Below are 27,996 nucleotides of genomic sequence, written 5' to 3' on the forward strand. Positions count from 1 at the left end.
CCGTGCAAGAGCTATAAATCGTATATCGAAATAATTCATTCAAAATTATATGAAAGGTGCTCTATGTAAAAATTACAAAGTATATGATCTACGAACGTGACGCGTGTGAACAAATTGTGTAATACGAATTGGAAATTGTAATGATTTATCATTAGTACAGCTAATAAGCGATGATAGTCTTTCCCGAAGTAGGTAAAAATTATGAATTGCGCGTTTTACTATTGATTAATATGCAAAAGGTTGTATTAAATGGCGCAAGGTATAGGCAATATCGGTACATTGGCGTGTAGCAAAGCATTTGTAAAATGCTTGATTTATTAATTTATTGCCATAGGGGAGGGGAGTGTATTATGTATTCGTTTTTATTTGATAGTCTTTGTCGTGTTTTAATTTTAAATTTTTGAACTAACTCGTTTTAAATGACACTAAACGAATAGCCGAGAGAAATAAAATTATGCGATCTAATTCATTTGACCGAAAATTCGTGGTCTAATATTTTTAGTAATTCCTAGCTAACTGCATGATGTGTAATTGTGGAATATAATGCTGCTTTTTTTTCTAATTGTGTATGATTTTCAGTGATTTTTTTATATTGATCGAATTATTAATGACTAGAACCGTTTTGAAGAATGAAAAATAAAATATCTTACATCACTTTTCGTATTAATTAAAAATACATGTATATACTATATGTCTATATATTAACCCACGTTATCAGGTCGACCACCTAACATTTTCAGTCAACAATTAATTGTTTTCCAATTTTGCATAATTTTATAGTAGACAATTTAAATACTAGTATACTTAATCAAGATTTTATATTAATAAATCTCATTTTTACGTTGAATAATAAATTATATTTAAAAAATACGAAAAACGTGTGAAAAACACTTATAGTTCAAAGTTTTCGTATTTAAAAAATTTGGTAAAAACACTTTGTTTAATGTGCTATTTGTATTTATAATTATTTATGACCTACATATTGATATACCTGTGTACTGACGTACTGTACAGTGTATACAATTATCTGCGTCAAAAAAATATACACCATATGGTTTAAAGTTTAGACATAACGGAGATACTTGTATAAAGTACATATAAACACGTCTTATTCGAATTATTAAACCTATTCTCTAAACGTCACGAATCACGAAATCTTCAGATCGTGTTCGTGTGTTATCCGTGTTATCGTTAAGACAATAGCTTTGAAATCACTATATTATATTTAGTAATTTTATGATTATGAACCCAACAGGTCGTTTCATTACACATCTTTATTTGTACTTAGCTCATCGCAACATAGATCGAAAAATATTTATTATTATTTACACAATTATGTCTAAAACGCTTATGTGTGCAGCGCGATTGCACGAGTCCCAGGGTATCTGGTGTGTAGACAGGCAGGTTGTTGTCAACATCATGCTCGGCAAACAGATCTTGCCCGGTCTAGGTTAGGTTAGGTTACCTATTTAAAACAGTAAGCTAAATGTTGATAATATACTGCTGTGAACTGCAGTGATATCATATTTGATAAATAATAATATATTTCCGCATAAACATATTTTATAACAACAAAAAAACACCTTTGGTATACCTTATTTCACATATTATTATTGTTATTATTATTATGCCTTATTATACTGTTTCAGTTGTGCATTACGTTTTTATTGACTGGTGTTCACGGTCATCGTAAACAGAGTTAATTCCGAATGTTATACACTGAAAAACTTGATTGGTCATTGGTTCTATACATATATACATATATATATATATATATATAGTATATACACGTCACACGTGTATATAGAATATTGTACATGTAATATGACTATACATAGTTCATAATTTATTGTGTTTGGGTTTATTGTCCATATTATACTATATACCAAAGTTTTAATAAAATAATTATTGTATTATGAGTATTATTGAAATGCCGTGCCGATTCAGTTGCAGCCGCTTAATGCCAGCATTTGCCAGACGAGCACTTGCCACACGAGCATTTGCTTGATGAGCACTTACTACACGAGCACTTTCCGCAAGAGCACTGCTGCTGCGAAGACGGCTTATTGCTACTGCAACGGCATCCCGATGACGAGTATCCTGCAGTAGGATCCGTCGGTGGTGGCGTCGCACCGGTGTCCTCGTTCACGGTGCAAGTGGTGCCGCCACTGGGTTTCGCGAGCGGACCTACCACCAGTGGCGAGCAGGACGGCGTTTCGGCCTGGTAGCCAACGTCTGCGTAACTGGGCAACGTCACTGTTGGTCCTGCATCGTCCACGGGTCGCAAGGCGTCGTCCTCGAGTGCCAGCAGTGAGTCAGCTTCCGTCGCCAGCGCGGCCGCTTCGTCTGCGAACCGTGACTTGCATGTCTTCAGCTCAACGATGGCCTTGTCCAGCGCATAGAGGCCCTCCTCGTTGACGTCCGGCACGGCTCGCGGTGGCGGCAGCGCGTCTCTTGGCACGGCGATCTGCCCGAACGCCAGACGTCCTTCGCGCACGTCATTCCGGCACCGGTTGGCCTCGGCCTGCGCCAGCATCAGCGACACTGGATCCACCGCGATAGCCGCGGGTGGTCCACTGCCACAACACCCGTTACCGGTGGGATCTGCTGCTGGTTCGTCTATGCCGTTCGGGCCGGGTGGGTCTTGGAACACCGGACTTCCGGCGACCGGCGAAGCTGCCCCACACATCGTTTCCGGGAAAAACGCGCCACCTCGTTCACCAAACAGTGGCAGTCCCGCGTCCATTCCATTGCCATTGCAGCTCTCTACCTGAGCCGGATAAGGAGCCATTAAGTTGCAATCCGCTCTAGTCACCGGAGCCGGCATCACCTGATGATATGGAACACTATTTTTTTAGGCATTTTTTTATAGACACTGAAGGTTTTATTACAATATTATCGGAATAGGCAATAGAATTAGAATTAATAAACGCAAAATTGTTATTGCTGAAACACCCGAGGATAAAAGTTTTTTGCGTATCGCTTGCAACGTGAAGAATTTTTTTCATGACATAACTTTAGTTTTATTTGCTTAAATCTGGTTTTAAAATTTAAGTATAAAACTGATAAGAAATTTCAAATATTTAAAGAATTTTTTAAAATTATTTCTGGTTTAAATATAATGCTTAATAATTATTTAGTTTAACGTAATATGAAACCTTGATAAATCCTAAAGACTTATTTCATTTTTATAAAAGTACTTTAATTCTGAATAATAGCGTACTAGCATTTATTGATACTTTAATTTCACTGGAGAAAAAAATTAGCTTTGAATTGAATTTTGAAATGTAGGTATTAATTCAACTTTTTAAATCTTAACGTTGAGTTATTTATAAATTTTACTACATTTATAAATTTATATATACGATTATTATCGGTTTACTTTATTTATATACACATCATATTATGCAGTACTGACAGTACTGTACACTTACCCGTGTATTTACACAAGTGCAAGCATTTTTAATCGGTGTGTATTCTTGGGCGCCCGGTATTTTAGTACAGATGACACGTTGACCAGGTTTAGGAATTGATATTTTTGGTGTTCTAATCTAAAGAACAAATATATGTTTATGTTAGATTACGTACTTAGACTTATTTCTTTAGAACTTAAAAAATAATAATACTTACCAATGTAGGTTGGCAGTTACAAAGTTCTTGACCAATTACAGCACCATGTCCAGTACTCAACCACATGGAACATACAACTAGAATTAAAAACCACCAGAATTTCATGTTTCTGTTTTTGTACGTCATTAATTATATGAAAACGTTTGAAAATATGTTTGGAAATATACGTAGAAGTTGTGTTATATATTTCTCTTTGAATGTTCATATAATCAGTTGGGTAAATGAAATAAAAATATTAACCAAGGAAAAATGTTTAAATACGTGATATATATATATATTTTTTTTAATGATAAATTATTATTGAATTAAAACAAAATTGAGATTTATTGGGATTCACATTATTATAAACACAAAACGACTAAACAATAACAATATGAGTACAAACAATAACAAACGATCTTTCCAAATCCTTGGCCACAATATAGCCTTAAATATAGAAACAAATATATATATATATATATATCATAAGTAATAATCATATTACGATAGTTGACTTTTATCTGTTTAATACATTTTTGACAACCGAATTGTGTGAAAATGGTTCGTATTTACAGTATTATAGAAATATCTGTCATGGTATTTTTTACTACACAGGTAATTTATGAATATTTATTAAAATTCAAGATCAAACATCAAAGTTTATACTCTGTAAATTATATAGTTAATACATTTTAGTTATTAGTTTAATTAAAATTTAAAATAAATATATTATTGTTATAGATTATGGTTGCATCATCTTCTAGATTGGTAAGTGTATGTTCATTTATCTAATTAAAAATTAACAACTATTATAGTTACAGACTTTCAATTTACAAACTTGTTTACTTACTACTTTGGTAGAGGTAAATTTAGAAAAAAGATAGTATTAAGCTTGACAAAGGTACTTCTGCTATAAACAAAAAAAAAAATAATAAATAATTTGAATTTATTATATTCATATAAAACATAATTACTTTATAAATCAATATTTCTAAGTATCAAAAAAAAAAAAAAAAAAAAAATGTATAGAAAAAATTTAAGCACACATATAATATATATAAGTTTATTCATCCGTGAACTCCTCATAATTGTATCTGGTTTGAATTTAAAAATACGTGTTTCACGGTGCATATTATTTTTTAACTTAAAACGATCTCAAGGACTATATAAGTAAATATAATATTATTATGCCTGTATTGAGTGTATTGTATTTTATTACTGAAAAGCAAAATACTTAGATATGCAGATGTTTATACGTATTTACACAATAACAATAATTACTAAATCATTACTAAATCACCCTATAGTTTATTTTCTTCAATAAAAAATAGAATAAAATGAATGCAAACGTGCATATTTTTTTTCTAGTATTTTTGTCCAATGTGTGGTTTTTCTAAATATAACTCTTACAATTCCCCGAATCCAACGTGTTCCTGTATAAACACTATGAACTATCAAAATTATCAGGTATCTATAATTTAACGTAAAATAGTAATACCTAGTTTTAATTATTATTATTTACTATGTGTTTATGTCTATAATAATATTATCGTTTTCCAGAATTCGGTTGGTCCTACAAATATCCCATATCCCTATTGCAGTGCTCAAAATACTGATACAAACTCTCTGTTGAGGTCGGGGCAACCGGCTGACAACGTCGTTGGTTCTTCTTGTGATTGCGGTAGATTTCCGTATGACGTTCAAGTTCCACCTAATATTCAACCATTACCGGCAAAGTATGCATATCATACTGGATTATTACATCGATTAATTGCACATTACCACCAAAGAAAATACTTACTGTTATCCGATTCTAATGACTCATTTATTGTTCCTACTGCAATATAGATTGTCTTATCCGTATGTTGCTGACGGTCCATCGGGGCCATGTCAAGAAACATTCAAAAATTTTGGATATCAGTTACAAGTACCCGCAGTTCCCGGACGTGTTCCAAACTATGGTTCTATTAGTGGAATCATTGACAAAACATACAAAAAGTGCACTCCGTGTCCATGCAAATTGGTGAGACTACATAAACAATAATTGTGATTTATAAATGTTATAACAGCGGTGATTTAGGGAGTTAAATACTTTTATAATATTATTAATATGTATAAAATAATTTTGTTTTAGTTAAATTGAATCGACAAAAGATAACAACTGCAGAATGAGAGAGAATTTAATGCATTTAAGTTTCAGCAGTTAGTATAAATCTTTCTTAAAAAAAGACTCATTTTAAAACAAATAAAACATTAGTAATTAGTAAATAATAATAATATTTTATTGTTGTGTTTAAAAGTATTCATTTATAAGGTTAAGTTTTATTTAATTAAATTAGTACTTTTGTTACACTTTTACTATATTCTAGTTTTATAATGAATTAAAGATAGACCCTTCAGCTTTAATGCATTATATTTATTAATAAGAACAAATTGTTCAAAAAATAATAATTAGTTTTGAATTAATGTTGCAATTATATAATTTATAAGTAATTATAATAAAGTAATATAAAAATCAGTAATATATTCTACTATGTTTTTGTTATATTTATTATTTAATATTTTAACTGAACTTATAAATTACTTTCAATATAATATATAGTTTTATTGTGGATTTATGAAAATAGAAATTGAATTCATGTGCTGTGAATCATAATATATTTTGAGAAAATTATCAAGAATATATAAATATTTAATAATCAATATGACTTATGCATTATAACCATAAAAATTTGATGTAAAAATGTATAAAAAAAAAATGTTCCTGCTTATTATTTTGCTAGAATAAATGAACTTAATTATTTTTAATTCAAGAGATATTTTGTATATCAATATAAAAAAGTGTCGTAACTCCGTAAATCGATAACTGCTTACATTAAAATTATTTTTCAGATCTAGTCTTTAATCTTTATACATTTTGTGTGTAGTGTATACTTGTATTGTATCAAATAGTCTAGATTGTGTATTATATTTTATTTGAAAAAAATATTTATATTGTTCAATATGTTTTTAATATATAAACTTTTACCATTTATATTAATTATTAATTAGTAATTAATATAATTTCATAATGCCTGCTGCTATGCCTATATCCTATGGCGTACGATAATCGTAAATCTTATATTTGGTGTCGCTGCCGAACCGCTTGGTCACTATTACAAGTATTACAAACTTAAATCTTACTTATGGATGTAGCCATCAAGCTAATTATTGATGCTAAAATAAACCGGGTTCCTTGAATTTATCATATGAATGTAAATTTTAATTAATGGGCACATTGTTCAAAGTAGGTACGTGGTAATAATTACAAATGTTTAAACTATTCAACAACATATTTGTGTACTTGTATAAAATATATTTTGTATTTTAGTGCATGATAAATATTAGCTAGGTATTAGATAGAATAACATTATTATGAATTTAAAAATGATAAATAAATCATATTTTTTTTTATTTATCCTTGTATATAATTAATCAGAAATAATTATTTTACACTACTAAAATTTAAATTATTAAATTAATTTTAAAAAAATGTTATTTATTATAAATGAAAATTTAAATTCATGAAAAAAAAAACACTAATCTAACGACCATCATATTATAGATTCTTATAGATTCTTAAATACTCGAGAGGTATTGGATATTTATTCATTGAAAATAGTTTAGTATAATATATTGTATACAATTATTGTCATACCACTAACATATACGAGTAAAACCTAACAAGGAAATCGTACACATCGTATTTCGCTGTATTTTTTTACATAGTATTTTTTGTTCCTTTGTTAAAAAGTTTGAATATTCAATACAAATTTTAAATTATTAATTATTAGTCATATTATTTAATTGTTTTATAAAACAAAACAATAAACAAATTTCCTCATTAGTTTTTATTACACCAGTTACAAAAATATCGAATGTATCTACATAATATAGTCTAAAACCGCAGAGATTAATTTAGCGATTGTATTTTGGCGTTGATTAATAATAATAATAATAATAATAATAATACATTTAATAATACCCAATTAAATAACATAGAAAAAAACTCTTATTTGCGTCAAGCACAATTTTCAGAAGCTTGCATATAATAATATTATTATAAAATAAGTATATTTTATGCTACCAGCTATGTTCTGCTCAATAAAATATACAGCGGAAAAACTTTTTTGTACGTTTCCAAAAGGAACGACGTTTATTTTTAATAGTGTATAGAGTATACCACAATCTCGGTCCCAGCAGTTGCTATGGTAAGGAAATGTCTACTGAAACTTGCACCGTAGTGCACTCTATTTTGATTGTCTTAGGTGTCACATTTAATACAATGTTTGGCAGTGGAAAACATCGTCTTACTGGCAGACCGGTGACAACAGGGCTCGCTATACCCAGTTTGGACGGTCTTTCGTCAGGTTTTTCAGAGACCTGCTGTAACGATGGTGATTGGAAATATGTAGGAGGTGCGTTCAGGATCGGTTGCAACGAAACGGCGTCGCGGGTTCAATTGAATCACTATCACTGCGAGATGTTATCATGTCAATGACTGACATAGAACCTTACTATAATATTGCTTAGTTAATAAACCTCGGAGTTCTTTTGGTTTTCCAATACTTTCAAGGATTGACCATTTGATGGTTCATTGGAAAAAGTTTGTATCGATACCTTAGTAATTTTGTCGTCGGTAATAATATTTTACATGATGTATTTAATATTTATAAATATATTTTAGATAAATTAATGTTATGAAAACTATAAAGTAAAATTTTCGAGTACATATAAAAAGTACTGACAAATAAAATGATCCATTTTTAGTCTCACCTTGAATATTATTTTCTTAATGATTTAATGTATATGTAATGAAACAAAAATATTTGTTATTTGTAAATTTTAAATTTTTTCAGTTACAAGTTATTTACAAAATAGAAAAGAAATTATTAAAACAAAACAAAAACTATATTATAGGAATATATTATAATGGTATAGTTTAAACATCTAGTAGATATGTCTTTATATACACTTCCTATTTTTGTTGTTCACAATTCAAATGACCTTACATTTTAAGATACTAATGTAATTTTGTATTATGAAATAATGGTTTGTTATTTAAACTTAAAAACTTTTTTTCTTCAACATACTACTTACTTATCAACTCTCAAACCGACATTTTCAAATTTGTACCGGTTCTACACTTTTGCATAAACTCTGGTATTTTTCAAGCCTCTTCGAGGCATTCGCTCACTTATTTTTTATAAAATGTATGCTTCAGACAAACCCAACACTCTTTATATATTTGAGGATGATTATGCAGATGATAAGTTGTTAATTTTTATCAACGATAAGTGATAACTTTTTCATTGCTTCATTGAATTTACAAAACAACGTATAGGAAAGCTGGTTTACAAAATTATAATTCAAAGTTAATCCAAACAAATCGATTCATATATACTTTACTCACAGACTATCCTCTAGTCCCAACTCCTAATGTCACCTTATATAGAAGCCCAATCACCTACTCTTTAGTAATCAAGTACCAAAGTCTCACTTTAGTTCAAACACTAGCTTGTGCTTTTTATATTGAATCCAAAAGGTTGATTTTAAATAATCAACGAAACCTTTTTACTTGATAATAAATACTTCTCTTTCAATGTTAAACTTTTTATGTATAAAATTCTACTCAAATCTATTTATAATTAAACTTAAGGGAAACGCAAAGCTGTCAAACTTAAAGAAACTTTAAACCTTTCAGAATATTGCTCTAAGAAAACTAATAAATGTCCTTTTTTTATGTATTTAATTACACACTTTACACAGATCTTAATCTAAAAACGTTAAATAAAGAAGCCAATCATTATTACAAAAGGTTTCACGACAGGATAACTTCTCACACAAATCCTCTAGGTATTAATTCCTAAGTACTAATTATCTAATTAAAAAATTAGCGTCTGCTACCATACCCGGCAATCTCCTAAAACGATTAAAATGTAAGTTGTGTTGAGATGTTTTACAATATATATAATATGCGTATTTAAGATCCTTAAATAGAAAGTGTCACCGCTAAGTAGGTTCTTTCATCAAATTATACTCATGTGTTTTTTAACTCTTAGCCTATACCTATACTTATTGTGTCGACTGATACAATTGTATATTATTCTTTGAAAAAAAAAGTCATGAAATACTTAATTGATATTGAATTCTAACAAAATAATATATATAACACATTGTAGCACATGTGAAGCACGAACTCAAAATCAAATAACAATATATTTTATGTTTTTAAAAACATAATACTGAATCGTGCAGAAATGATAATAACCCGCATAATAATATTTATTCTGTGTAAATTTAAAACAAAACGTTTTATTTAGATGTATGTTAATTCGTTGTTTTAGACTGATATATATATATTATATTGAATACGAGCAATATTATATTTTTATTTTACGTTCAGTATACTGATATTAAAATAATTAAATATTCTTGTGTACAATTTCTGCTATTCAAGTAAAATGTCCAAGTCTAAAGTTTTTCTAATCAGTCTTTTACTCTTAGTTTTCATAATCATTGTTCAAGTAAGTTTATGTTGCATTTATTTTATTAATTATTTAATTCCTACTGGATGTCATGCATTGATTTTCCACGTCTATCTATATTTTTTTTCTTTAGACCTGCGTTGTACCAGTTAATGTTAAGTGTGGTGGCGGTGGAGGTGGAGGATGTGGTTGTAGTGGTTGCGGCTGCGGTGGTTGTTGCTGCTGTGGAGGCTGTGGTGGCTGTGGCGGCTGCGGCGGTAGTGGGTATGGAGGCAACGGATTTGGCTGCGGTGGTTGTGGGGGATGTGGTGGTTGCGGTGGACATACGTTATGTGGTAGCATTAAAGGATGTATTTGTTAATTAGGTAAATATAATAAATACTTAATAATAATATTAATTAAAAATTACTTTTTTTTTAAATTTTCTAATTTTTCTATATTAAGAATTTTGTTTTATTCTCACATTCCATGTTGTCAATATTTTAATAAATACATATTATTTTTCTTCTATAATTTTGTTAATATAATTTATAAATATTCTGTATAATATTTTGTGAAAATATTTGTTTTTGTAATTGAAAAATAATGATAAAAAAAAAATGTCTTTAATATAAATAATATTAATAATAATTTATTCAATAAAAGGTATTTAATCTTCTAAAATTGTTATAAGTATATATAATATAATACATATTTTATTATTATATTTATGTAATGGATTTTTTTTTTTAATGTAAATTAATCATAATATCATTGTAATACAGTCTAGTAGTGATAACTCCAATTTACAGGATGATAAAAAATCACTTTGAGATGATTAAGGAAGTAAGAACTAATTCAAATTCATTAAAATTAAATAAAATAAGTTTATTCTTTTTATTATAATATAATAATAGTAATATTATACAGTTTGAAATTAAGTGGACTTTAGTTACTCTTCCATGAAATAAAGAACTTGATAAATACAACAAACATTATCATCTTTATCAATTTACAATTTAATTTGTTTTATACTTTTATCATAAAATTACTTTCTTCTAAAAAGTGTGTTTTATTTGCTTAAGGTGAGAGTTGTATACTTGTGTACTATTAGTGTGAAACGACTACTAGAAGGCTTCGAATTAATTCAGCTTTTCATATTTTGCACCTTTTAACTTAATATTTGTGTAAAAAAAATTTTTCTGTGTTATATTACGTGGTGATTACACGCATGAAGTACTGGTAAGATATATTATGGTAGTATTTTATAGTATTCTTTAAAATAATTATATCAATATTAATATTATTGTTTGGTTTAATTTTTAGCATTAGTTATTTCACTTATTATGGATGATCCGAATTTGAATACTTCTGTTTCTTCTGCCGGATTTTTACCAACTACTTCGCCAAATTATTTAGTTATGCCTTTCACTCCTACTGTGCCTAGTGTTCCAATGCCTCAGTCTATGGTTTGGTCTCCAATGCAACAAGCTCCATTAGTTGTACCTGTAACACCTCATGTAGTCTCTGCTCCTCCGCGTTTTAATCCACGTGCTACTCGTAAAAATTTCCGCCAGCCAACACCTTCAGAACCACCGATTACTGTATTCGTTGGAAACATTTCTGAAAAAGCTCCTGACACTATGATTAGGCACATTTTAGCAACTTGTGGAAATATTGCTTCATGGAAAAGAGTACAAGGATTTGGTTTCTGTGAATATTATGGAGCTGAAGCTGCCTTGCGTGCCATCAAAGTTTTACACGATATGGAGGTAGGTGGTAAAAAACTTGTGGTGAAAGTAGATGCAAAAGCGCAAGAAACATTAGACCAATTTAAGGCAGAAAAAAAAGGTACTGATGATTCAGAAGAAAATCAACAATTTGAAGTATATTGTAGACAAAGAATAAATAGTATAATTACAGAGCACAACGATGAAATGACCAAAGAAGGTAAACAAAATGAAGAAGAAGACAAACCAAGCATAGTTGATGGTGTTGGATTTGATATGGTGCCTAATGAAGATGAAAAGAAAAATTTAATTTTTCGAGAAATAGGCAAGTTTCGAGAAGTCATGAAAAAGCGAGAAGAAGAAAAAGAAGTTGAAAGAAAAAAAAAACAGGAAAAAGAAAAACTAAATGGAAGACATGCAACTCCAGATAGTCCAGATTCAGAAGAAAATAGAAGAATACGTCGCAGAGAAGAACGAGATAAAAGAGATAAAGAAAAAGAAGAAAGAGACAAAAGAGAAAGGGAAAGGGAAAGAGATGAAAGAGATAAACGTGACAGGGAAAAAAAAGAAAGAAGAGACAAAGAAAGAGAACGAGAAAAAAAAGATAGAGAAAAAAGTATTGACAAAGAAAATCGTAAAGAAAAAGAACCAGAAAAAAGCAGAGGGCACTACGATAAAAATCGATTACGAGAAAAAGAAATGGAAGAAGAAGAGCTGGAATTAAAAAAAGAAGAAGATAGACGAAGAGAAAGAGAAATAGCTTATCAAGAAAAACGTAAACAATGGGAAATCAGAGAAAATCAAAAAAAAAAAGAGTTATCCAAAGAACGTGCTAAAAAACAAATGATAGAAGAAGAAAGAGAAAGAAATGCCAAAAAACTTAAAGAGTTTTTAGAAGATTACGATGATGAAAAAGATGATCAGAAGTATTATAAAGGTAGAGATTTGCAAAAACGAATCGAATTGCGCGAAAAAGAAATAGAAGAAGATGGAAGGGATCGACAAAAAGAGAAAGATGAACTGGAAGCCATTCGAGATAAAATATATAACAGTGATCATAAAGATCCAGAATTAGAATTTGCCAAGGTTTTAAAAGCCAGGGAAGAAATGTACAAGCCCAAATTATTAATAGATGTTGCAGAAAAACAAAAGGATAAACTAAAGCGCTATGAAATGGAAATTGAAAAAGAAATTCAAAATCAGAAAAATATAGAAATTGAACAAGAACGCCAGAGACATATGATGGAGAAGACATTAACACCCAGTCCGCAGCAGCCAGCTACACCTCCCAGTGTTGAATCTCAAACACCTCCACCTGAATTTGCTCCTATGGCTCAACCTACCACTTTGATGATTAAGAAAAGAATGGATGTCAAAGATGTATTTAACAATGATGATGAAGAACTGCCCAGGCCAAAAAAAAGAAAATTGGTTCCTCTTGATTACACTGATAAAAAAGAAGAAGAAAGTAAAGCTGTCGAAGAAAAGAAAAAAAGTATTCGTCAATTAATTGAGCGCATTCCCACTGATAAAGATGACTTGTTCTCATTTCATCTTGATTGGAGTGTAGTTGACAATCAACTGATGGAAAAACGTATTAGACCTTGGATAAATAAAAAAATTATTGAATATATTGGTGAGCCAGAGCCAACACTAGTAGATTTTATATGTTCAAAAGTGTTAGCTGGTAGCAGTCCTCAGGCTATACTCGATGATGTCCAGATGGTACTTGACGAAGAAGCTGAAGTATTTGTTGTAAAAATGTGGAGACTTCTAGTATACGAAGTTGAAGCTAAAAAATTAGGATTAGTTAAATTAGAAGAAAATGGTCATAAAGATCCATAGTGTGTATTATAAGTAATATGTTAATTTTTGTATATATAATATAATTCAATAATATTGTGACAATTAAAAATCTACATTTATTTCCCAGATATTACACGCTATTGTTTTATTATTGAATCATTTTTTTCAACAATATCTAATGTTTTAAAATTAAAATATCCTTGTGGCTTAAAATCCATACTATTTTTATTTTGTGTGACTAAAATACTATGCGAATTTAAAATATTATAATTAACATTATAATATCCTTTGAATACTATTCACCTATTATGTACTATAAATATGTATGTATTTAATTATTCCATATTTATTATCAAATATTAAAAATGTTGTGTTAAAATAATTAAATGTTGTCCTGGATTAAATACAATGAGTATACACTAAGCATCAGTTTTGTGATTTAATAAATGTTTAATTCAATTCTAATATTTTCATAAATGTATTCAACTATTTTATACAAGTACTGTTTACTAAAAATAAATAAATAAAAATTATTTCAATAATATTATTAACTATTCTAGATTTAAACTATTTTTGTCTTTTAACATGTTATTATAGTTATTCTAAATAATATATTAATATTATTAATAAACAGTTTTCTTGATTACAGAAAAAGTTGAAATAGTATTTCGTATCTGAATAATAGATCATGTTTAGACTAATATGGACAATTGATGATCATGTAGTAGTGTTGTGATATTGAATTTGAAAGTAATTGTAAATTAACATACTTACTGTATAAATATAAACATATCTTAATATAAGTCATAGCTACAATTAAAAATTATACAGTTATTAATAACTTAAAACAAAATTAATAAAAGATTTCTCTAGAATATCTCATACATTATGTTTACACAGATAACTAAATGAAGCATTTTTTACTGAAAAAAATATGCAGTTTAGTTAGGTACTCATTTTATTCAAAAATAGGTAAAATATTAATAACATGGATTGTTTGAATATTTAAACTAGCAATTATTGATATAATTCAAGAGTTCCAAAACCACGTAACTTTTTCCTTTATAAAGTCTGTGGTTGGCTTTTAGTTTTTAGTTTTAACTTACAATTGTTAACACAATATATTTAGCAATTGATTTAATATTCAATCTAAGGCCTAAAATAAGACAAAATAGTAATCTCCCTAACAAATTTAAGCATGCAGACTATTCATTTTTGTATTTAAATTGAAATAAGGATTAATATTAAATAAACTATTTTGATTGAGAGTTAAGATAAAACTATGACTATACTAAGATCTACATTAAGTTCTAATTTTTGGAATTATGAAAAATACTCTAGGGGAGCTGATAAAAAAAAAATTAATATCATTTACGATCATGAATCTACTTCATTTAGTATTAAAAGAAAACTGTCAATAATGAAACAATCTTTACAATTTACATTACCAATAAATCATCAATGGACATAAGACTTTTAATAGTTCATTATAAGATATTCTAATACATCCAAATTAATTGGAAAACATTTTAAATGTTTATATTTTACACACAGCAACGGCTTATTTCAATCATTAACAAATTTTTAAGTAAAGCGTTACAAGTTGAAAAATTTGAAATATATACAAATTTAATATATTCATGCAACACCTGATAAAAGAAAAGGAAATGGGGTGGCCAAATAAAATAAGATAGTAGGTAGTGCCATGTTATTCCTGCCAGTTCAAGCTCATTCTATAATTTTAAGAACAACAATACTTAAAGAGTACAGCAAAATTAGTGTTTTAATTTCAAGACAATTAGTTTAAAAAAGGTCCGACTGAAAACAGTGACCAGTAATGGAAAAAAGTTGTGGTAGGTTAACATTTATTAAGCATACTTCAATACATAATAGTAGTAAATTGTAGTAAAAACTTCTGTATCAATAAAAATAAAATACCATACATGTTACCAAACCCGACATGAAAATTTAACATAAATAAAACCCAATATTAAGTATAACTGTAATAATAAAAGCAGTTTTAAGTTTTAACCATCTCATTAAAATCTAGTCCTTATTACTTTGAATTAGTTCAGAAAATTATTTTTTAATTAATTATTATTATAGTATGAAATAATTATTTTTGTTATAAATATTCTTGATATAATTTGTTGTGTTAGACGATTGAAAAAGTACGGGTTCCACAATAAAAGTGAACATAATAAAATGGGTTCATGGATAAAATTCATTGAGAAATGCTGCTCTAGATAATGGTTAAACTCTGTGCAGAAGGTAATAAATAACGATGTACAATTTTTTACTTTAACAAAAGAATTGTTTATACCAACATAAAAATAGTTAAAATAAAATAGAATCAAGGCTTGTGTTTTAAAAAACTTTAAGTTTATTTTATACAATCATTTCAACCAACAACAGGTACAACTGGAACAGCAGGTACAGCTATTTCTGGTTTGGATTTGATATCACTGGTTGGTGCTATAGGTAGAATTTCTTCCTTAGGTTCTGCAACGCTGACATTGTCTGGCAAAGGCTTCTTTGGACCAAGTTTACCTGTTTGGTCCCATGGCAACATAATTTTAACCTTGATACCCAAAACTCCTAAAAACAAATATAATTTTATAATAATCAATAGGTTTTACAAAAAAAGTATTAACATTTACAACAGTTACCTTGTCTTAACAAAACGTGTCTAGTAGCCACATTGACATAATCATTGCATGGGTCACCACTGTGAATCATAAGTCCATCAACAAACTTCATTGACTTGGCACGTTGACCTCTTAATTTACCAGATACTACAACTTCACATCCCTTAGCTCCACTTTCCATGATGAATCTCAACACACCATAACATGCTCTCCTGACAGCTAATCCTCCAATCAACTTGTAACGTAAAGACTCTGCTTGGGCAACAGCACACAATCCACGTTGTGCTACTTTTTCAGCAAAAAGTTCAACTGCTTTATCTTTGAAGTCAAAACGTTTTTGGATAAGAGATGTTAATTCACGAATACGACGTCCCTTATCACCCAATACGTTTTGGGTACGTGTTGCAGAAATAACAATTTCTGTGCGCGATGGAGCAGCACGGACATCTACACCAGAATAACCATCCTCAGCAAGTTCTCGTGTCAAGAACTCGTTGAGTTCTGCACGTAACATACCATCTGACACAAACTAAAAAGGAGACATAATCAATAGTATAATAAGAGATAAATTTTACATACAGGTATAGTACCAATATAGTAATAAGGATTGTTTTTTCTGTCTATTTTTATTTTATTTTTTTAATAAAGAAAAAGATAGATTGATTCTACCATATAGATGGTTTTAAAAGAACCTAATGAACTCAAAAATTTGAAATTTACTGAATCAAAAATGGTTTGGATAAAAATGACCAATTTTTCTTTCACCAATATCTTTTAACGGATCAATAATTTTGTAGATTAAATGTAATTAGTACTTACAAAGTTAAAATAAAAATTATTCAATATTTTGAAAAAATAATTAATAAATAGAAAAAATCAGTGTTAAAAACGATTATGTAATGATAATGTAAAAAGATTGGTCATATCATGTTTATTTGTGTGTACCTAAAAGTGAAAAATTATTACCAAAAATCTAAACCTATGTTCACTTAAATGATAAAGTTAACTAGGATAGCTACAGGCAAAAATTACAGAATCAATGGGTTGATTAATTTATTCATACCAGTAGAATATTGGTCTCTAATAGGGAATTACATTTCAACCTTGGTAAACATTAATTAATATACTAAGTGTAAAATTTTAAATGTCTTCATTAAGAATTATATTGTTGCTACACATCTTGTTAAAATACGCCTTAATATTGACAAAATTATCGTTAATTATAGTTAATATGTATAAATGACTGAACTAATTAAATTGTTATCATTGGATACAGTGAAATTTCAAATCAATGAGTAACAATTTATTTTGAATATCCAAACCTAACACATTTTTATAACAGATATTTATAGATATAATTCACTATAAAAGAAACATGCACTATATAAACAGGATACGATGACCGACACGCGCAGTGATAGTTTTGTCAAAAATATGTCAAGTAATGTATAGATGTCATATCTTTGAACAATTAAAAAAATAAATGATGTGTAGTAAAATATCAATAAAAATACTTAAGTCATTCAAGTTTTTAATAGAGAAATAGTAAACATGCTAGGCGCATAACATACTCACCCTTTTCTTAACAGAAGTCGTTTTAGCTGGCATCTTGTCTAAAAAAAAAACATATTTGATGTTAAGTACTTGAGATGGAGTTTTTTTATACGACATAAAATTTTTAAAGTCTTGCTAGTTATTTCCGAGGGGTTAAAGCAAAATAAAATTTGACGGCACGTTTCAATTTTCTGGACGTAGAACAAATGGCATTAAAAATGTTAACCAAACAATTTCTTTGACGAAAAGCCAACCAAACAGTGTAACCAACAGAATTTTAGTCAGTGCAGAACGAACAGTTTTGTATAACACATATAGATAGCGTAGCATGTTTTAAAAAATTATTTCCTTTATCACATATTATACTATATATAATCATAAAACTACAAACCAGGATTTGAGGTATAATGATAGGCGATGTTTAACGAATATACCTAAAATACTGCCGCCAACATAATATTCAAAATTAGGTGCCAATGGTGTCATAGACTCACGTCAACAATGAGGAAATTCAATAGCGATAACTTTGAAAACGTTTGATAACAGAGAAATTCGGACCGTCTGCTTGTTAAACTGTTAAATTAAAGTTAGCAAATATGGTGAACGCCATAGTCCAGCGTTTGGTCTGTTAGGTTCCAATTATACTTCTAATAACCAAAACCGTGGTCGAGTTTGTTTATATTTTCACCGCCATATAATTTGTGTTAAGACCTCATAAGCCATTTATATTTCTTGGTGCGAGGACTTCGGAAAATATTGAGCTGGAAATAAAGTAAAATATCTCATACCTGATTAATCTTAAATTCTCACAGTCAAGTCATATGATAACGACATTTAGATTAAGAAACGGAGAAAATATCATTTGATTTTGCTGTGATGAATAAATTCATAAAGAAAATATTTTTTATATTTTAAATTTTTATTTCTACATTTTTTGTTATTATTGTTATAACTTATAAGTTATAATTTATTAGTAATAAATATGATTTATTTTGCTTTATTATTTATTATTAGTCATAACTTATTACTAATAAAACAGAACAAACACTTTTAACAAAGTATTTTGGTGAATAAATATTAAATATTTTATAGATAGAAGGGAGGAAAGGATATCCGATAATTCAATTCATATTTAATACTTTAATAATCAGTATACTTTTTACATACATAATACTTTTAATTTATTTTTTTAACATACAAAACCAGTACTATAGTAGATAAATATCTACTATTCTAATTGAGACTTAAGAACAAAAAGGATCAGGTAAACCAAAGTGTAAATTGTTAAATGGGAACTTAAAAAATGAGAATTGTATGTATTTAAATCCTTGAACTTGTATTTTTTGTTGGTATTTTAATGATTAAAGAGTGTGTCAGCATTTCGGCAAATTACATTTAGTCTATCCTTTAAAGTTTTGTTTTATGTTGGTATTATTTAAATTATCAGTTGTTATTTTATAATAGATGTTTAATATAGAACGTACTTTTTAATAAAATCACTCAAGTAATATAAATAATAAATTAGTTTTATACCCTTGGTGAAGTCAAGAATGTTTAAATTTTGTATTCTAAAAATATAATTTAAAAAAAATATATGTATATTAATAAACTTTTAAATTTAGTTACTATTTAGATTCCGAGTGAAAAATAGTAAAAGTCACTTTAAGTCTATAGACATCTTTAAAAATAAATTTTATATTTTTAGTTAGTACGATACTATACAATCATTAGTTAGTTGTTGTTAATAATTACAATAAATCTAAAGAAATTAATAAGGAAAATTATAAATAATATTTATATTATTTTCATAGCATATCAATAATAACAATTATTATAAAAAAAAAAAACTGTCACTAGGAAGGTACATACAATCATTAAATAATAATTAATAGCACAATAAAGTTGGAAAAATATAAATTTGTGAAATTATACACACCTATATAACCGGTAAATCTTGATTAAAATTTGAATTATGTCTAACATAAAGATGAAATAGGGTACGTATATATAATTACTATTTTTTCTTCAATTTTTCAAGTTATTTATTTTTATGATTTACTTACAGTAGATTTAATTCACTAAAAGAGGTAACAGTTATTTATTGATTATTATTTATTTTACATTAGGTATTTACTTAAGACATTGCATTATTCTATATAGAAGTATTTCATGAGATTTCCTCAACAAGAAAAAAATATTTTAAAGAAATACTTCTTCACAATGTAATCTGTTAAATATTTTATAAATTCTTATCACAAATTTAAAAATGAATAAAATAAATTTAAATACTATAATTATAATTGAAATTTATAGGTGTATATGACAAAAAACATACCTTAGTATAAACTCGTATATTATCTATGTCTGTAGAGGGCAAGATTAAGGTCAGTAAAGACTATAACAAAATATATAAAAAAAATGTTTGACGAAGATTTAAAAGTTCAAGCATGTAAAGATATAATTTTAAAACAGGTACTATATCAAAACTTTAGAAACGAGTTACTTAGTTATTTATAGAATCATAATTTTATGATTTATTAATAATTAGTTTTTATTATTTGAGTACCAATGTACATCATTATCTTGCGCAAAAAATCAAAGTATAAGACGAATATCTTAAAAAATATCTTGTTTATGACTCATGATATATATGTATATATATATAATGTTATATTTAAATAAAATAATTGAAATTTGAATGCTTTTTACATTTTAGGAAAAAGGGATTTCTCCCTCGAGGGTGGCATACTGCTTGTATCTGATACGTACATACTCGTATAAAATATATATGTAGTATAAACAACGTCGAGTATTACGATCCCTTATCCCTATTCTCTTTCACCTCGGCAATTCAGTATGCTTCATGACGTCAGTCCGTGTACTCCGTCGACCCTTTATAGAAGATGCATTCTATTGTTTACAGACAAAATAATGTTCTTTGATGTTTAAAATAAACTAAGAACTCCGAATTTTCACACAAATTAAGGTTGGTATTTATAATAACACTACATTAAGTCAAGCACTATAGACAAAATTAAATACTTAGATATATAATTTCCAAAATACACTTTTGACTTAAACAAGACTAATATTTTGTATAATACTCGAATAGATAAATGAAATATATATTTTTTTTTGATTTATAAAAATTACGTTTAATAATTAATTAAAAATTGATAATCATAAAATCTAATTTTTAAAGTGTTTATGTTAAGCTATAAAATTAATTAATTATTAGTTATTATCTTTACACTTTATGATGGATTTAATACTTATAAGTATATGTTGTAATAATGTATAGGTAATGCATTAATATATTGTTTTCTTTTTAACATAACAACTTTTGATTTATTAAGATAAATTTTTGAAATAACATTATAATAACTATCTACTAAAATATTACATATTGAATGTAATCAGTAATATTATATTTAATGAAACAAATAATATCTGAACCTACAAAAATTATAATTGAGTTATAATTAATTATAATAGGTATTTAATATTATTTTTTTTAAATATTGATTTGTGCCAATCGAAAACTTATAAAGTATTTAATTGTTATTCTCAATTATTTTATATTATTTTGTGGTCGATTGATTTTTATTGTTATATTTATATAATTTGTATGTACTATTCGATACATAGGGTGACCAAAAATGTTTATGACAACATTTGTGGAATACATTTAAATACCAAAATCCCAATTTATCATTTTTATAACACTGGATTTTGACCAAACCAAATATATATATATATATTGTGTGTATATACACTGTTTATATTCTTTTACATTTTAACTATGATCTTTGTATACAAAATTAATATAACCCTCAGGACCTATTGAGATTTATTAACATATACAATACATAATCCAAACTGTTTATTTATATTAGGTATTTAGGTAAATATGTGAAGAAATGGCTGTTGAGTTATGTCTATCATCACGTTTAACAGAACTCCTCGGTGATCGTTTGTTATACGGTTCGGAGACAGTGGAGCTAAATAAGTCGATGTTTAATGGGTCTTTAATCGCATTGTATTTCGTCCCATTAAGCAGTGATGCTGTCACAACCGACGATCGGGCTCTACGTGATCTGTACAAAACTGTAAACGAAAACGAGAAGACACTGAATATTATCCAGATTTGTTATCCAGATTTATCTGATGACCGCAAGTATTTTGACGAATTAACCAACGATGTTCCATGGTATTCAGTTCTTTACGAAAACGCAGAGAAAAGAGTAAGTCAAAATATTTAAATTTTAAATAAAATATTAAAAATATTAAGTATACTTTTTAAATTTAACAGAAATATATTTAATTTGATTAATTATAATCATTATGTATCTATTATTTATAATAAACTTAAAAAAATAATATTTTTAATATTCAACTCGTAAAAAATATTTTAAATTTAATATTTTTAAACAAACAAATTTTAATATTTACATATAATAAAACCAAAGCATGTCGACATTGTCCGTTTTTAAATTTTGGCATAAATAAAAATAATAATATGATTAGACTTTTAAATATTAAATGTAAAGAATATTTGATCGGTCATTTAACGATATAACTCACTTAGGATTTAAACAAGTACTTCAAAGTTAAAACTATAAACCGATTAAATATTTATATCGTTTCAATGTTAGAGAATGCTAAAATAAATTAATCAAATTGAGATAATGGAAAATAACTTAAAACCACAGCAATCATGTAATGGTCTGCAAAAAAATAAATGCTAAACTTCATTATTGTATAATATGTTTTAAATTATAAATAAATCTATTAGTATTTTCTAGCATAAAGTAATTTAAAAATTAAAAACTGGCATTTCTTATCTAAGAAATATAACATTTGAAGCAATATTTATACATATTACATAGTATAATGTATCTATAAATAATGTAATACTATAATGTAACAGATCGTAGTAAAAAATTAGTATGGTGTTCACTTTACTTTTGGGGATAAAGTAGTATTATACAACAGAGACCTCCTATGGTCGCATTCCCTAGAGTACGATTTATTGTAACTCCCTTGGGATTTTCACATTTTAATAACTACTAGTCCCTCTACTCTCCTATATCATTCTCATTTAAGCTTTCATGCACATCACTTCTCCCTAAGATTTGGCACCCTCAGTAATTTTTTTTTTTGCATTTTATTACTCTGGGGTTGTCAGTTTGGCTTATAGTGACTCCAACACGCACCTGCATCCATATACATTAAACATAGAAGGGAAACATTTCTAATTTATTGCAATTTTATGCATTCAATAACCCTCTCCATTGTAACACTTATACCTTGACTTTTTTTGAATCAATACTGTCATAAACATTATCACATATATGATACACTATACTTTCTATACTTTTCATTTAACTGTTTAAAGGAAGCCATTAAAATAAAACACTTTTCACAATAAACCTATACGTGCTTTTGTTGAAGTGATTAACAATACTGTAATATATATGGATACTATTGATTTCACGTTCTTTTTAAGAACAGTTTCAAATTTATTCTGATAAAAATAATTAATTATTGCATAATTAATATTTCAAAAAATATATTAAATTATGTACTTAAGCACATAATGTAATTTTTGATTTTTATTTTATATTTCACACTAATCATCAATGGTTACTTTTATTTAATTTTTATTTCTTAAATTTTTTTCGGAAGGGTAGCAAGATATAATGTTGTTTTAAATGGTATTAAATAATATTGATTTAATTAATAATTATTTTTATTATACATATATTTCATTACTTGCTAAAATGCTAATTATTTATATTAGCTTTATGAATAATTTATTTTTTCAACAGTCAATAAGAATACTTCAATTAAATATTTATTAATTATTATTATTTTTCATAATACACGGAGAGAAGCACAATAAAACATAATATGTAATAAAATATATAATCGTAGTATAATATTGCGAAAGTTACTTTACTCTACCTATTATAATAGGTGTTAAGTGTACTCCGTCATTCGTCTCTGTAATGGATGTGTGAGTGTGTTAAGTTTTGCTTCAATAAAAAAAATTATCGTATACAAAAAAACAATTATAAACGTAAACGATCTGTCGGCATATATATTTTTAAGTATATTTTATTGTAATATATTATATTTTATACTGCTGTTAGTAATATACGTGTAAGTTACTATTTTTTCTAAAAAAAAATCATATTATATTGCTATAATATTATTGCATGTAATATATTATTGGTTGTTATACATTTATAGGATAGTACAAATATGACGTAGAACGGTGTAAATATAGGTTAAAACTTAAAGATAAATACATAAAGTTTAAAATTTATCTAAATATTTCGAAAATGTAATTGAATATATCAAATGATTATTTAGTAAAATGTTTTATTTATCTACGATTAGAATTTTTCTAATAAAACAAAATAATATAAATAATTTAATAATAGGAAAATAAATTACTTATAAAAATACTGGCTGATAGATTCTCACTACGCAGAATCATTTTCATCGAAATTGTAAAATGATTCATTATTGAAATAAAATTTAACACATTATCCATTGTCCTAGTCAATGGCGAGGTACATTCGACACCTACTAGTAACAACAAAGCTTGTCAGAGAACTTAAAATGTTTCGCTTTTATATTTAATTATCATTTTTCATATATAATGCAATTTTAAGTTATTTTGTAATCAATTAAAGTTTTAAAAGTGTTGATAGCATTTTTAACTTGGTTAAAAAGTTTAGAAAATGAATGTAATAGACTTCACATTATAAGTTGTTCTAATAGCAAGTTATAAACATTATAAATAAACAGACACTATTTTTTTTTATAGCAGTTTAAAGTTTAAATTTTAATGGAGCTTGTCAAAATTTCGAAAATCTGTAAATTATTTTATAGTTTATTAATATTCACGAATCTTTCAATTTTAGTAGCTAAAGCTAAAAAATGTTATACAAAGTCACTCATAATTTTTTTATAGAAATCAGAACATATCAAAGTTCCTAAAGCAAAATTTGTTTATAGACATTTGTGAAGTTTAAACTTTAAATTTCGTCTAAATTAGGTAAAAATAAATAAATAAATAAATAAATAACAAATTTAATTATTTTGTTGTAATTTTAGAATTTTATTTGTAATGACTTATTATATTTTCTTACTACGTATCTTCACTATTTTCTTGACATACTCACATACTTAATGGCATTTTACAAACATTTAGATTTATTTCAAACTGCTTATACTACAAACCGCAATCACCATTTTATGATACATCGGTATTGGCTAATTATTAATAACAGCTTATAATTTTAGATATGTATATAAAATATTATTATATAATACAAAATAGGCAGCTTATAACAAATATATTGTATAAAATTAAACAACAAATTAACTTTATGACATCTGCACTTAATTTTACATTATTTCATCCATCGTTTATTATTCAAATATTTCAATATTTAAAATTTTTTTTTGAATATTAAATAATTATTAGTAACTATATTATTATACAAAGCTAAAAAAGTGAATGTCTGTAGTATTCTGTGGTTGTTTTAGTCAAACGTCTGCTGGTATCTACGGTTGAACATTTTAAAAAGTGGTGTAAATACATTTATTTAAGATAGAAACCCTCATTTATACAAAATTAAAAATATATATTTATCTTAGAGTTTTAGATTTTAAGCAAGGTAAGGTGAGCTTTACTTAGAGTCACATAACCTAAAATTTTGTTATGTTTAATTTTAAAATAATAATTTATATTTATACTATTTTTATTTCTAAATTTTTATTATGGTTTTTAGATTCGTTTGAGACACAAATATCATGTTGGAAATGCAGAAACTTTGTTAATTCTGAATGATAGCTATTTAGATAAAGTTCATACTCGAAATGGTCTTAAACTTTTGTCTTGTAGTGGAAAAAGTTTTCCGTGGACGAATTTATGGAATGAAACAATTTGTCAAGAAGCTTTAAAACTTTCCTGCTCGAATGTATCCAATGAGACTATTTATGGACTATATTTTTCTGCGCATTGGGTATTAATTACAAAATAATATAATAGTACAACTTATAAACTGTATTAAATGTAATTTTAGTGTCCACCATGCAAAGCATTTATTCCACAACTAATTCATGCTTACGATACTATAAGAAAAAGAATCCAGTTTGAAATCATTTTTGTCAGTTCTGACAGGTATTGTAAATAGAAATTGTTATTATAGTATTAAAAAGTTAAGTAAAATTAAATTAAATTTAGTGTATATATTATCTTTTATTATATACTAATAGCCTATTGGTTATCAATAATAAGTAACTATAAATAATATAATACAATTAAATTAAATTATGAAATGATTAATGTTTTGTTTTTTTTTTTTAAGTAATAATTATCATTTTAGATTCTGAGTGGAACGAAGAATATTGGTTTTACAATGATGTTTTTTTTTTTTTAATGTATGTATTTATGTATATATTTTTTTTTTGTGTCTGAACTGTTTTGAAGACACTTTTTCAAGTAGAAAAAATTTGGAGATTAGATTTAGTTAATAGTATGTATTTTAGTAATTTCTCAGTAAAAAAAATATGAACGTATGTTTAATTTTTGTATCATTATTAAAATAATTGTTTGATAACCTTGATAACCAAAAAACTTGACCGTCTCCGCTCAGAATTATTTTGCATACATAAAGTTAGGTGTATGTTTGAATTCAAATTTAACACATTCATTTACAGTGGGGTAGTCAATGCCAGCGTACCTACCTCTCGACACGTACTGTACAGCATAGCGCTTTACAATCTTAACTTAATTTTTAGTTTGATTTTGAATTGAAAATAATTTACAGCAACATGTATTAAAATGTTGAGTTAAATTATGTAGTTAATTATTAGATAACCATAAATAAAATAAGATTTTCTGAAAATTGAATTTGTATATTAAAATAAGTTTATTAAAAACAGAAACATATCGTTTTTTAGAAGTGAACAGTCTTATAACTCTCATGCATCATCAATGCCTTGGCCTTCTATTCCATATACAAATACTACTTTACGACAAAATTTGACTGAATGCTTTAACGTTCGTGGTATTCCTTACCTAGTATTAATTGATAACAATGGAAAAATCATCACAGAAAATGGTCGCGCGGAAATTACGGAAGATCCTGATGGATTGGTAATAATAATTTTGTATTATTACTTATTAACAAATAAGGCATTTTTAATATTTACAGTACTTTCCGTGGAGAACACGATTTGTTTATTCACTTTCCTCGAGACTATTACCAAAACTTCAGAGGTTCCCAGCTGTCGTGTTATTCATTGAAGGAGACCAAGAAGAAGAATTAGAGTTGGCTGAAGGTGTTTTGTTACCTGTAGCACAACAAGTCACCAAGACCCGGTCAAACGCATTATATGATCTTTTATTTTTTATAGCTCCTGATGTACGTATAATTATAACATATCAATATAACATGTTTATTATAATAATCATTATTAATGAAAATAATAATATAGAATGGTTACTAATTATTTTTATAGTTAATAAAACTCAAATTTCATATTTAAATTTAATTTCATAGGATTGCACATCAGATACTTTAAGACAATTTACAAGATTGACTGATGACACAGCTCCGTTGTTGACCTTAATAGATATACCAATGGCGAGAATTTCAGTAATGGAATACGGAGTTCATATTACAGAAAAATCTATAATGAATTTCGTTTTGGGATTTTTTGATGGAACAATGAAATTTACACCAATACTTTAAATATTTATTCTTAAAAAAACAAAACCTGTCTATTATATTACAATATTACGTATAGAACCTTTATAAAGAGTCAAGTTCGAAAAGACTAAAGACTAAAGATTTTATTGCATGACTAAGTAGATTCGATTTAACTATGTGAATTTGATATTATATCACGTAGGTATATATGTAGAACTCTCAAATTTAAATGTGAATCAAAGTCCATATGATCACGTGTTTTTTTCACATGTATATGTATTTAAATTTAAAAATCTGTGAATTTAGTTCACGTGTAATTAATTCGTAAGTCGCGGATATTTATTCCACATATATTATAAACATACTATTTATTAAATTATAATATTAAAACAAAACATACATTTTAATA

General features: G+C 27.1%; 6 protein-coding genes across 6 annotated transcripts; 4 read left to right on the forward strand and 2 right to left on the reverse strand.

The window, feature by feature from the left end:
* Nucleotides 1-1,857: 1,857 nt before the first annotated feature.
* LOC112603598 lies at nt 1,858-3,888 on the reverse strand. Its single transcript, XM_025352249.1, has 3 exons — nt 3,631-3,888; nt 3,435-3,551; nt 1,858-2,830 (listed from the first exon to the last, which is right to left on the reverse strand). The coding sequence occupies exons 1-3, from the start codon at nt 3,754-3,756 to the stop codon at nt 1,958-1,960; spliced, it is 1,116 nt and encodes a 371-aa protein (XP_025208034.1). The 5' UTR covers nt 3,757-3,888; the 3' UTR covers nt 1,858-1,957.
* A 405-nt stretch (nt 3,889-4,293) lies between these two features.
* On the forward strand, nt 4,294-5,841 carry LOC112603658. Its single transcript, XM_025352346.1, has 5 exons — nt 4,294-4,377; nt 4,978-5,076; nt 5,170-5,345; nt 5,458-5,632; nt 5,744-5,841. The coding sequence occupies exons 1-5, from the start codon at nt 4,354-4,356 to the stop codon at nt 5,750-5,752; spliced, it is 483 nt and encodes a 160-aa protein (XP_025208131.1). The 5' UTR covers nt 4,294-4,353; the 3' UTR covers nt 5,753-5,841.
* A 4,271-nt stretch (nt 5,842-10,112) lies between these two features.
* Nucleotides 10,113-10,497, forward strand: LOC112603671 (chorion class high-cysteine HCB protein 13-like). Its single transcript, XM_025352360.1, has 2 exons — nt 10,113-10,175; nt 10,270-10,497. Exons 1-2 carry the CDS (start codon nt 10,113-10,115, stop codon nt 10,495-10,497), a joined length of 291 nt encoding a protein of 96 aa, XP_025208145.1.
* Nucleotides 10,498-11,168: 671 nt separating this feature from the next.
* On the forward strand, nt 11,169-13,855 carry LOC112603651 (RNA-binding protein 25-like). The gene is made up of 2 exons (XM_025352340.1): nt 11,169-11,357; nt 11,442-13,855. The coding sequence occupies exon 2, from the start codon at nt 11,462-11,464 to the stop codon at nt 13,688-13,690; it is 2,229 nt and encodes a 742-aa protein (XP_025208125.1). The 5' UTR covers nt 11,169-11,357; nt 11,442-11,461; the 3' UTR covers nt 13,691-13,855.
* Nucleotides 13,856-16,011: 2,156 nt separating this feature from the next.
* LOC112603646 (40S ribosomal protein S3) lies at nt 16,012-18,054 on the reverse strand. The gene is made up of 4 exons (XM_025352334.1): nt 17,987-18,054; nt 17,875-17,914; nt 16,321-16,828; nt 16,012-16,249 (listed from the first exon to the last, which is right to left on the reverse strand). Exons 2-4 carry the CDS (start codon nt 17,905-17,907, stop codon nt 16,053-16,055), a joined length of 738 nt encoding a protein of 245 aa, XP_025208119.1. The 5' UTR covers nt 17,908-17,914; nt 17,987-18,054; the 3' UTR covers nt 16,012-16,052.
* A 2,669-nt stretch (nt 18,055-20,723) lies between these two features.
* On the forward strand, nt 20,724-27,991 carry LOC112603520 (nucleoredoxin-like). The gene is made up of 7 exons (XM_025352125.1): nt 20,724-20,839; nt 21,750-22,097; nt 25,662-25,895; nt 25,956-26,053; nt 26,836-27,031; nt 27,090-27,299; nt 27,438-27,991. Exons 2-7 carry the CDS (start codon nt 21,774-21,776, stop codon nt 27,627-27,629), a joined length of 1,254 nt encoding a protein of 417 aa, XP_025207910.1. The 5' UTR covers nt 20,724-20,839; nt 21,750-21,773; the 3' UTR covers nt 27,630-27,991.
* Nucleotides 27,992-27,996: the final 5 nt, after the last annotated feature.

The sequence above is a fragment of the Melanaphis sacchari genome, unplaced genomic scaffold (assembly GCF_002803265.2).
Source record: "Melanaphis sacchari strain LSU unplaced genomic scaffold, SCAv2.0 Contig10_pilon_pilon, whole genome shotgun sequence".
Taxonomy (NCBI): Eukaryota; Metazoa; Arthropoda; class Insecta; order Hemiptera; family Aphididae; genus Melanaphis; species Melanaphis sacchari.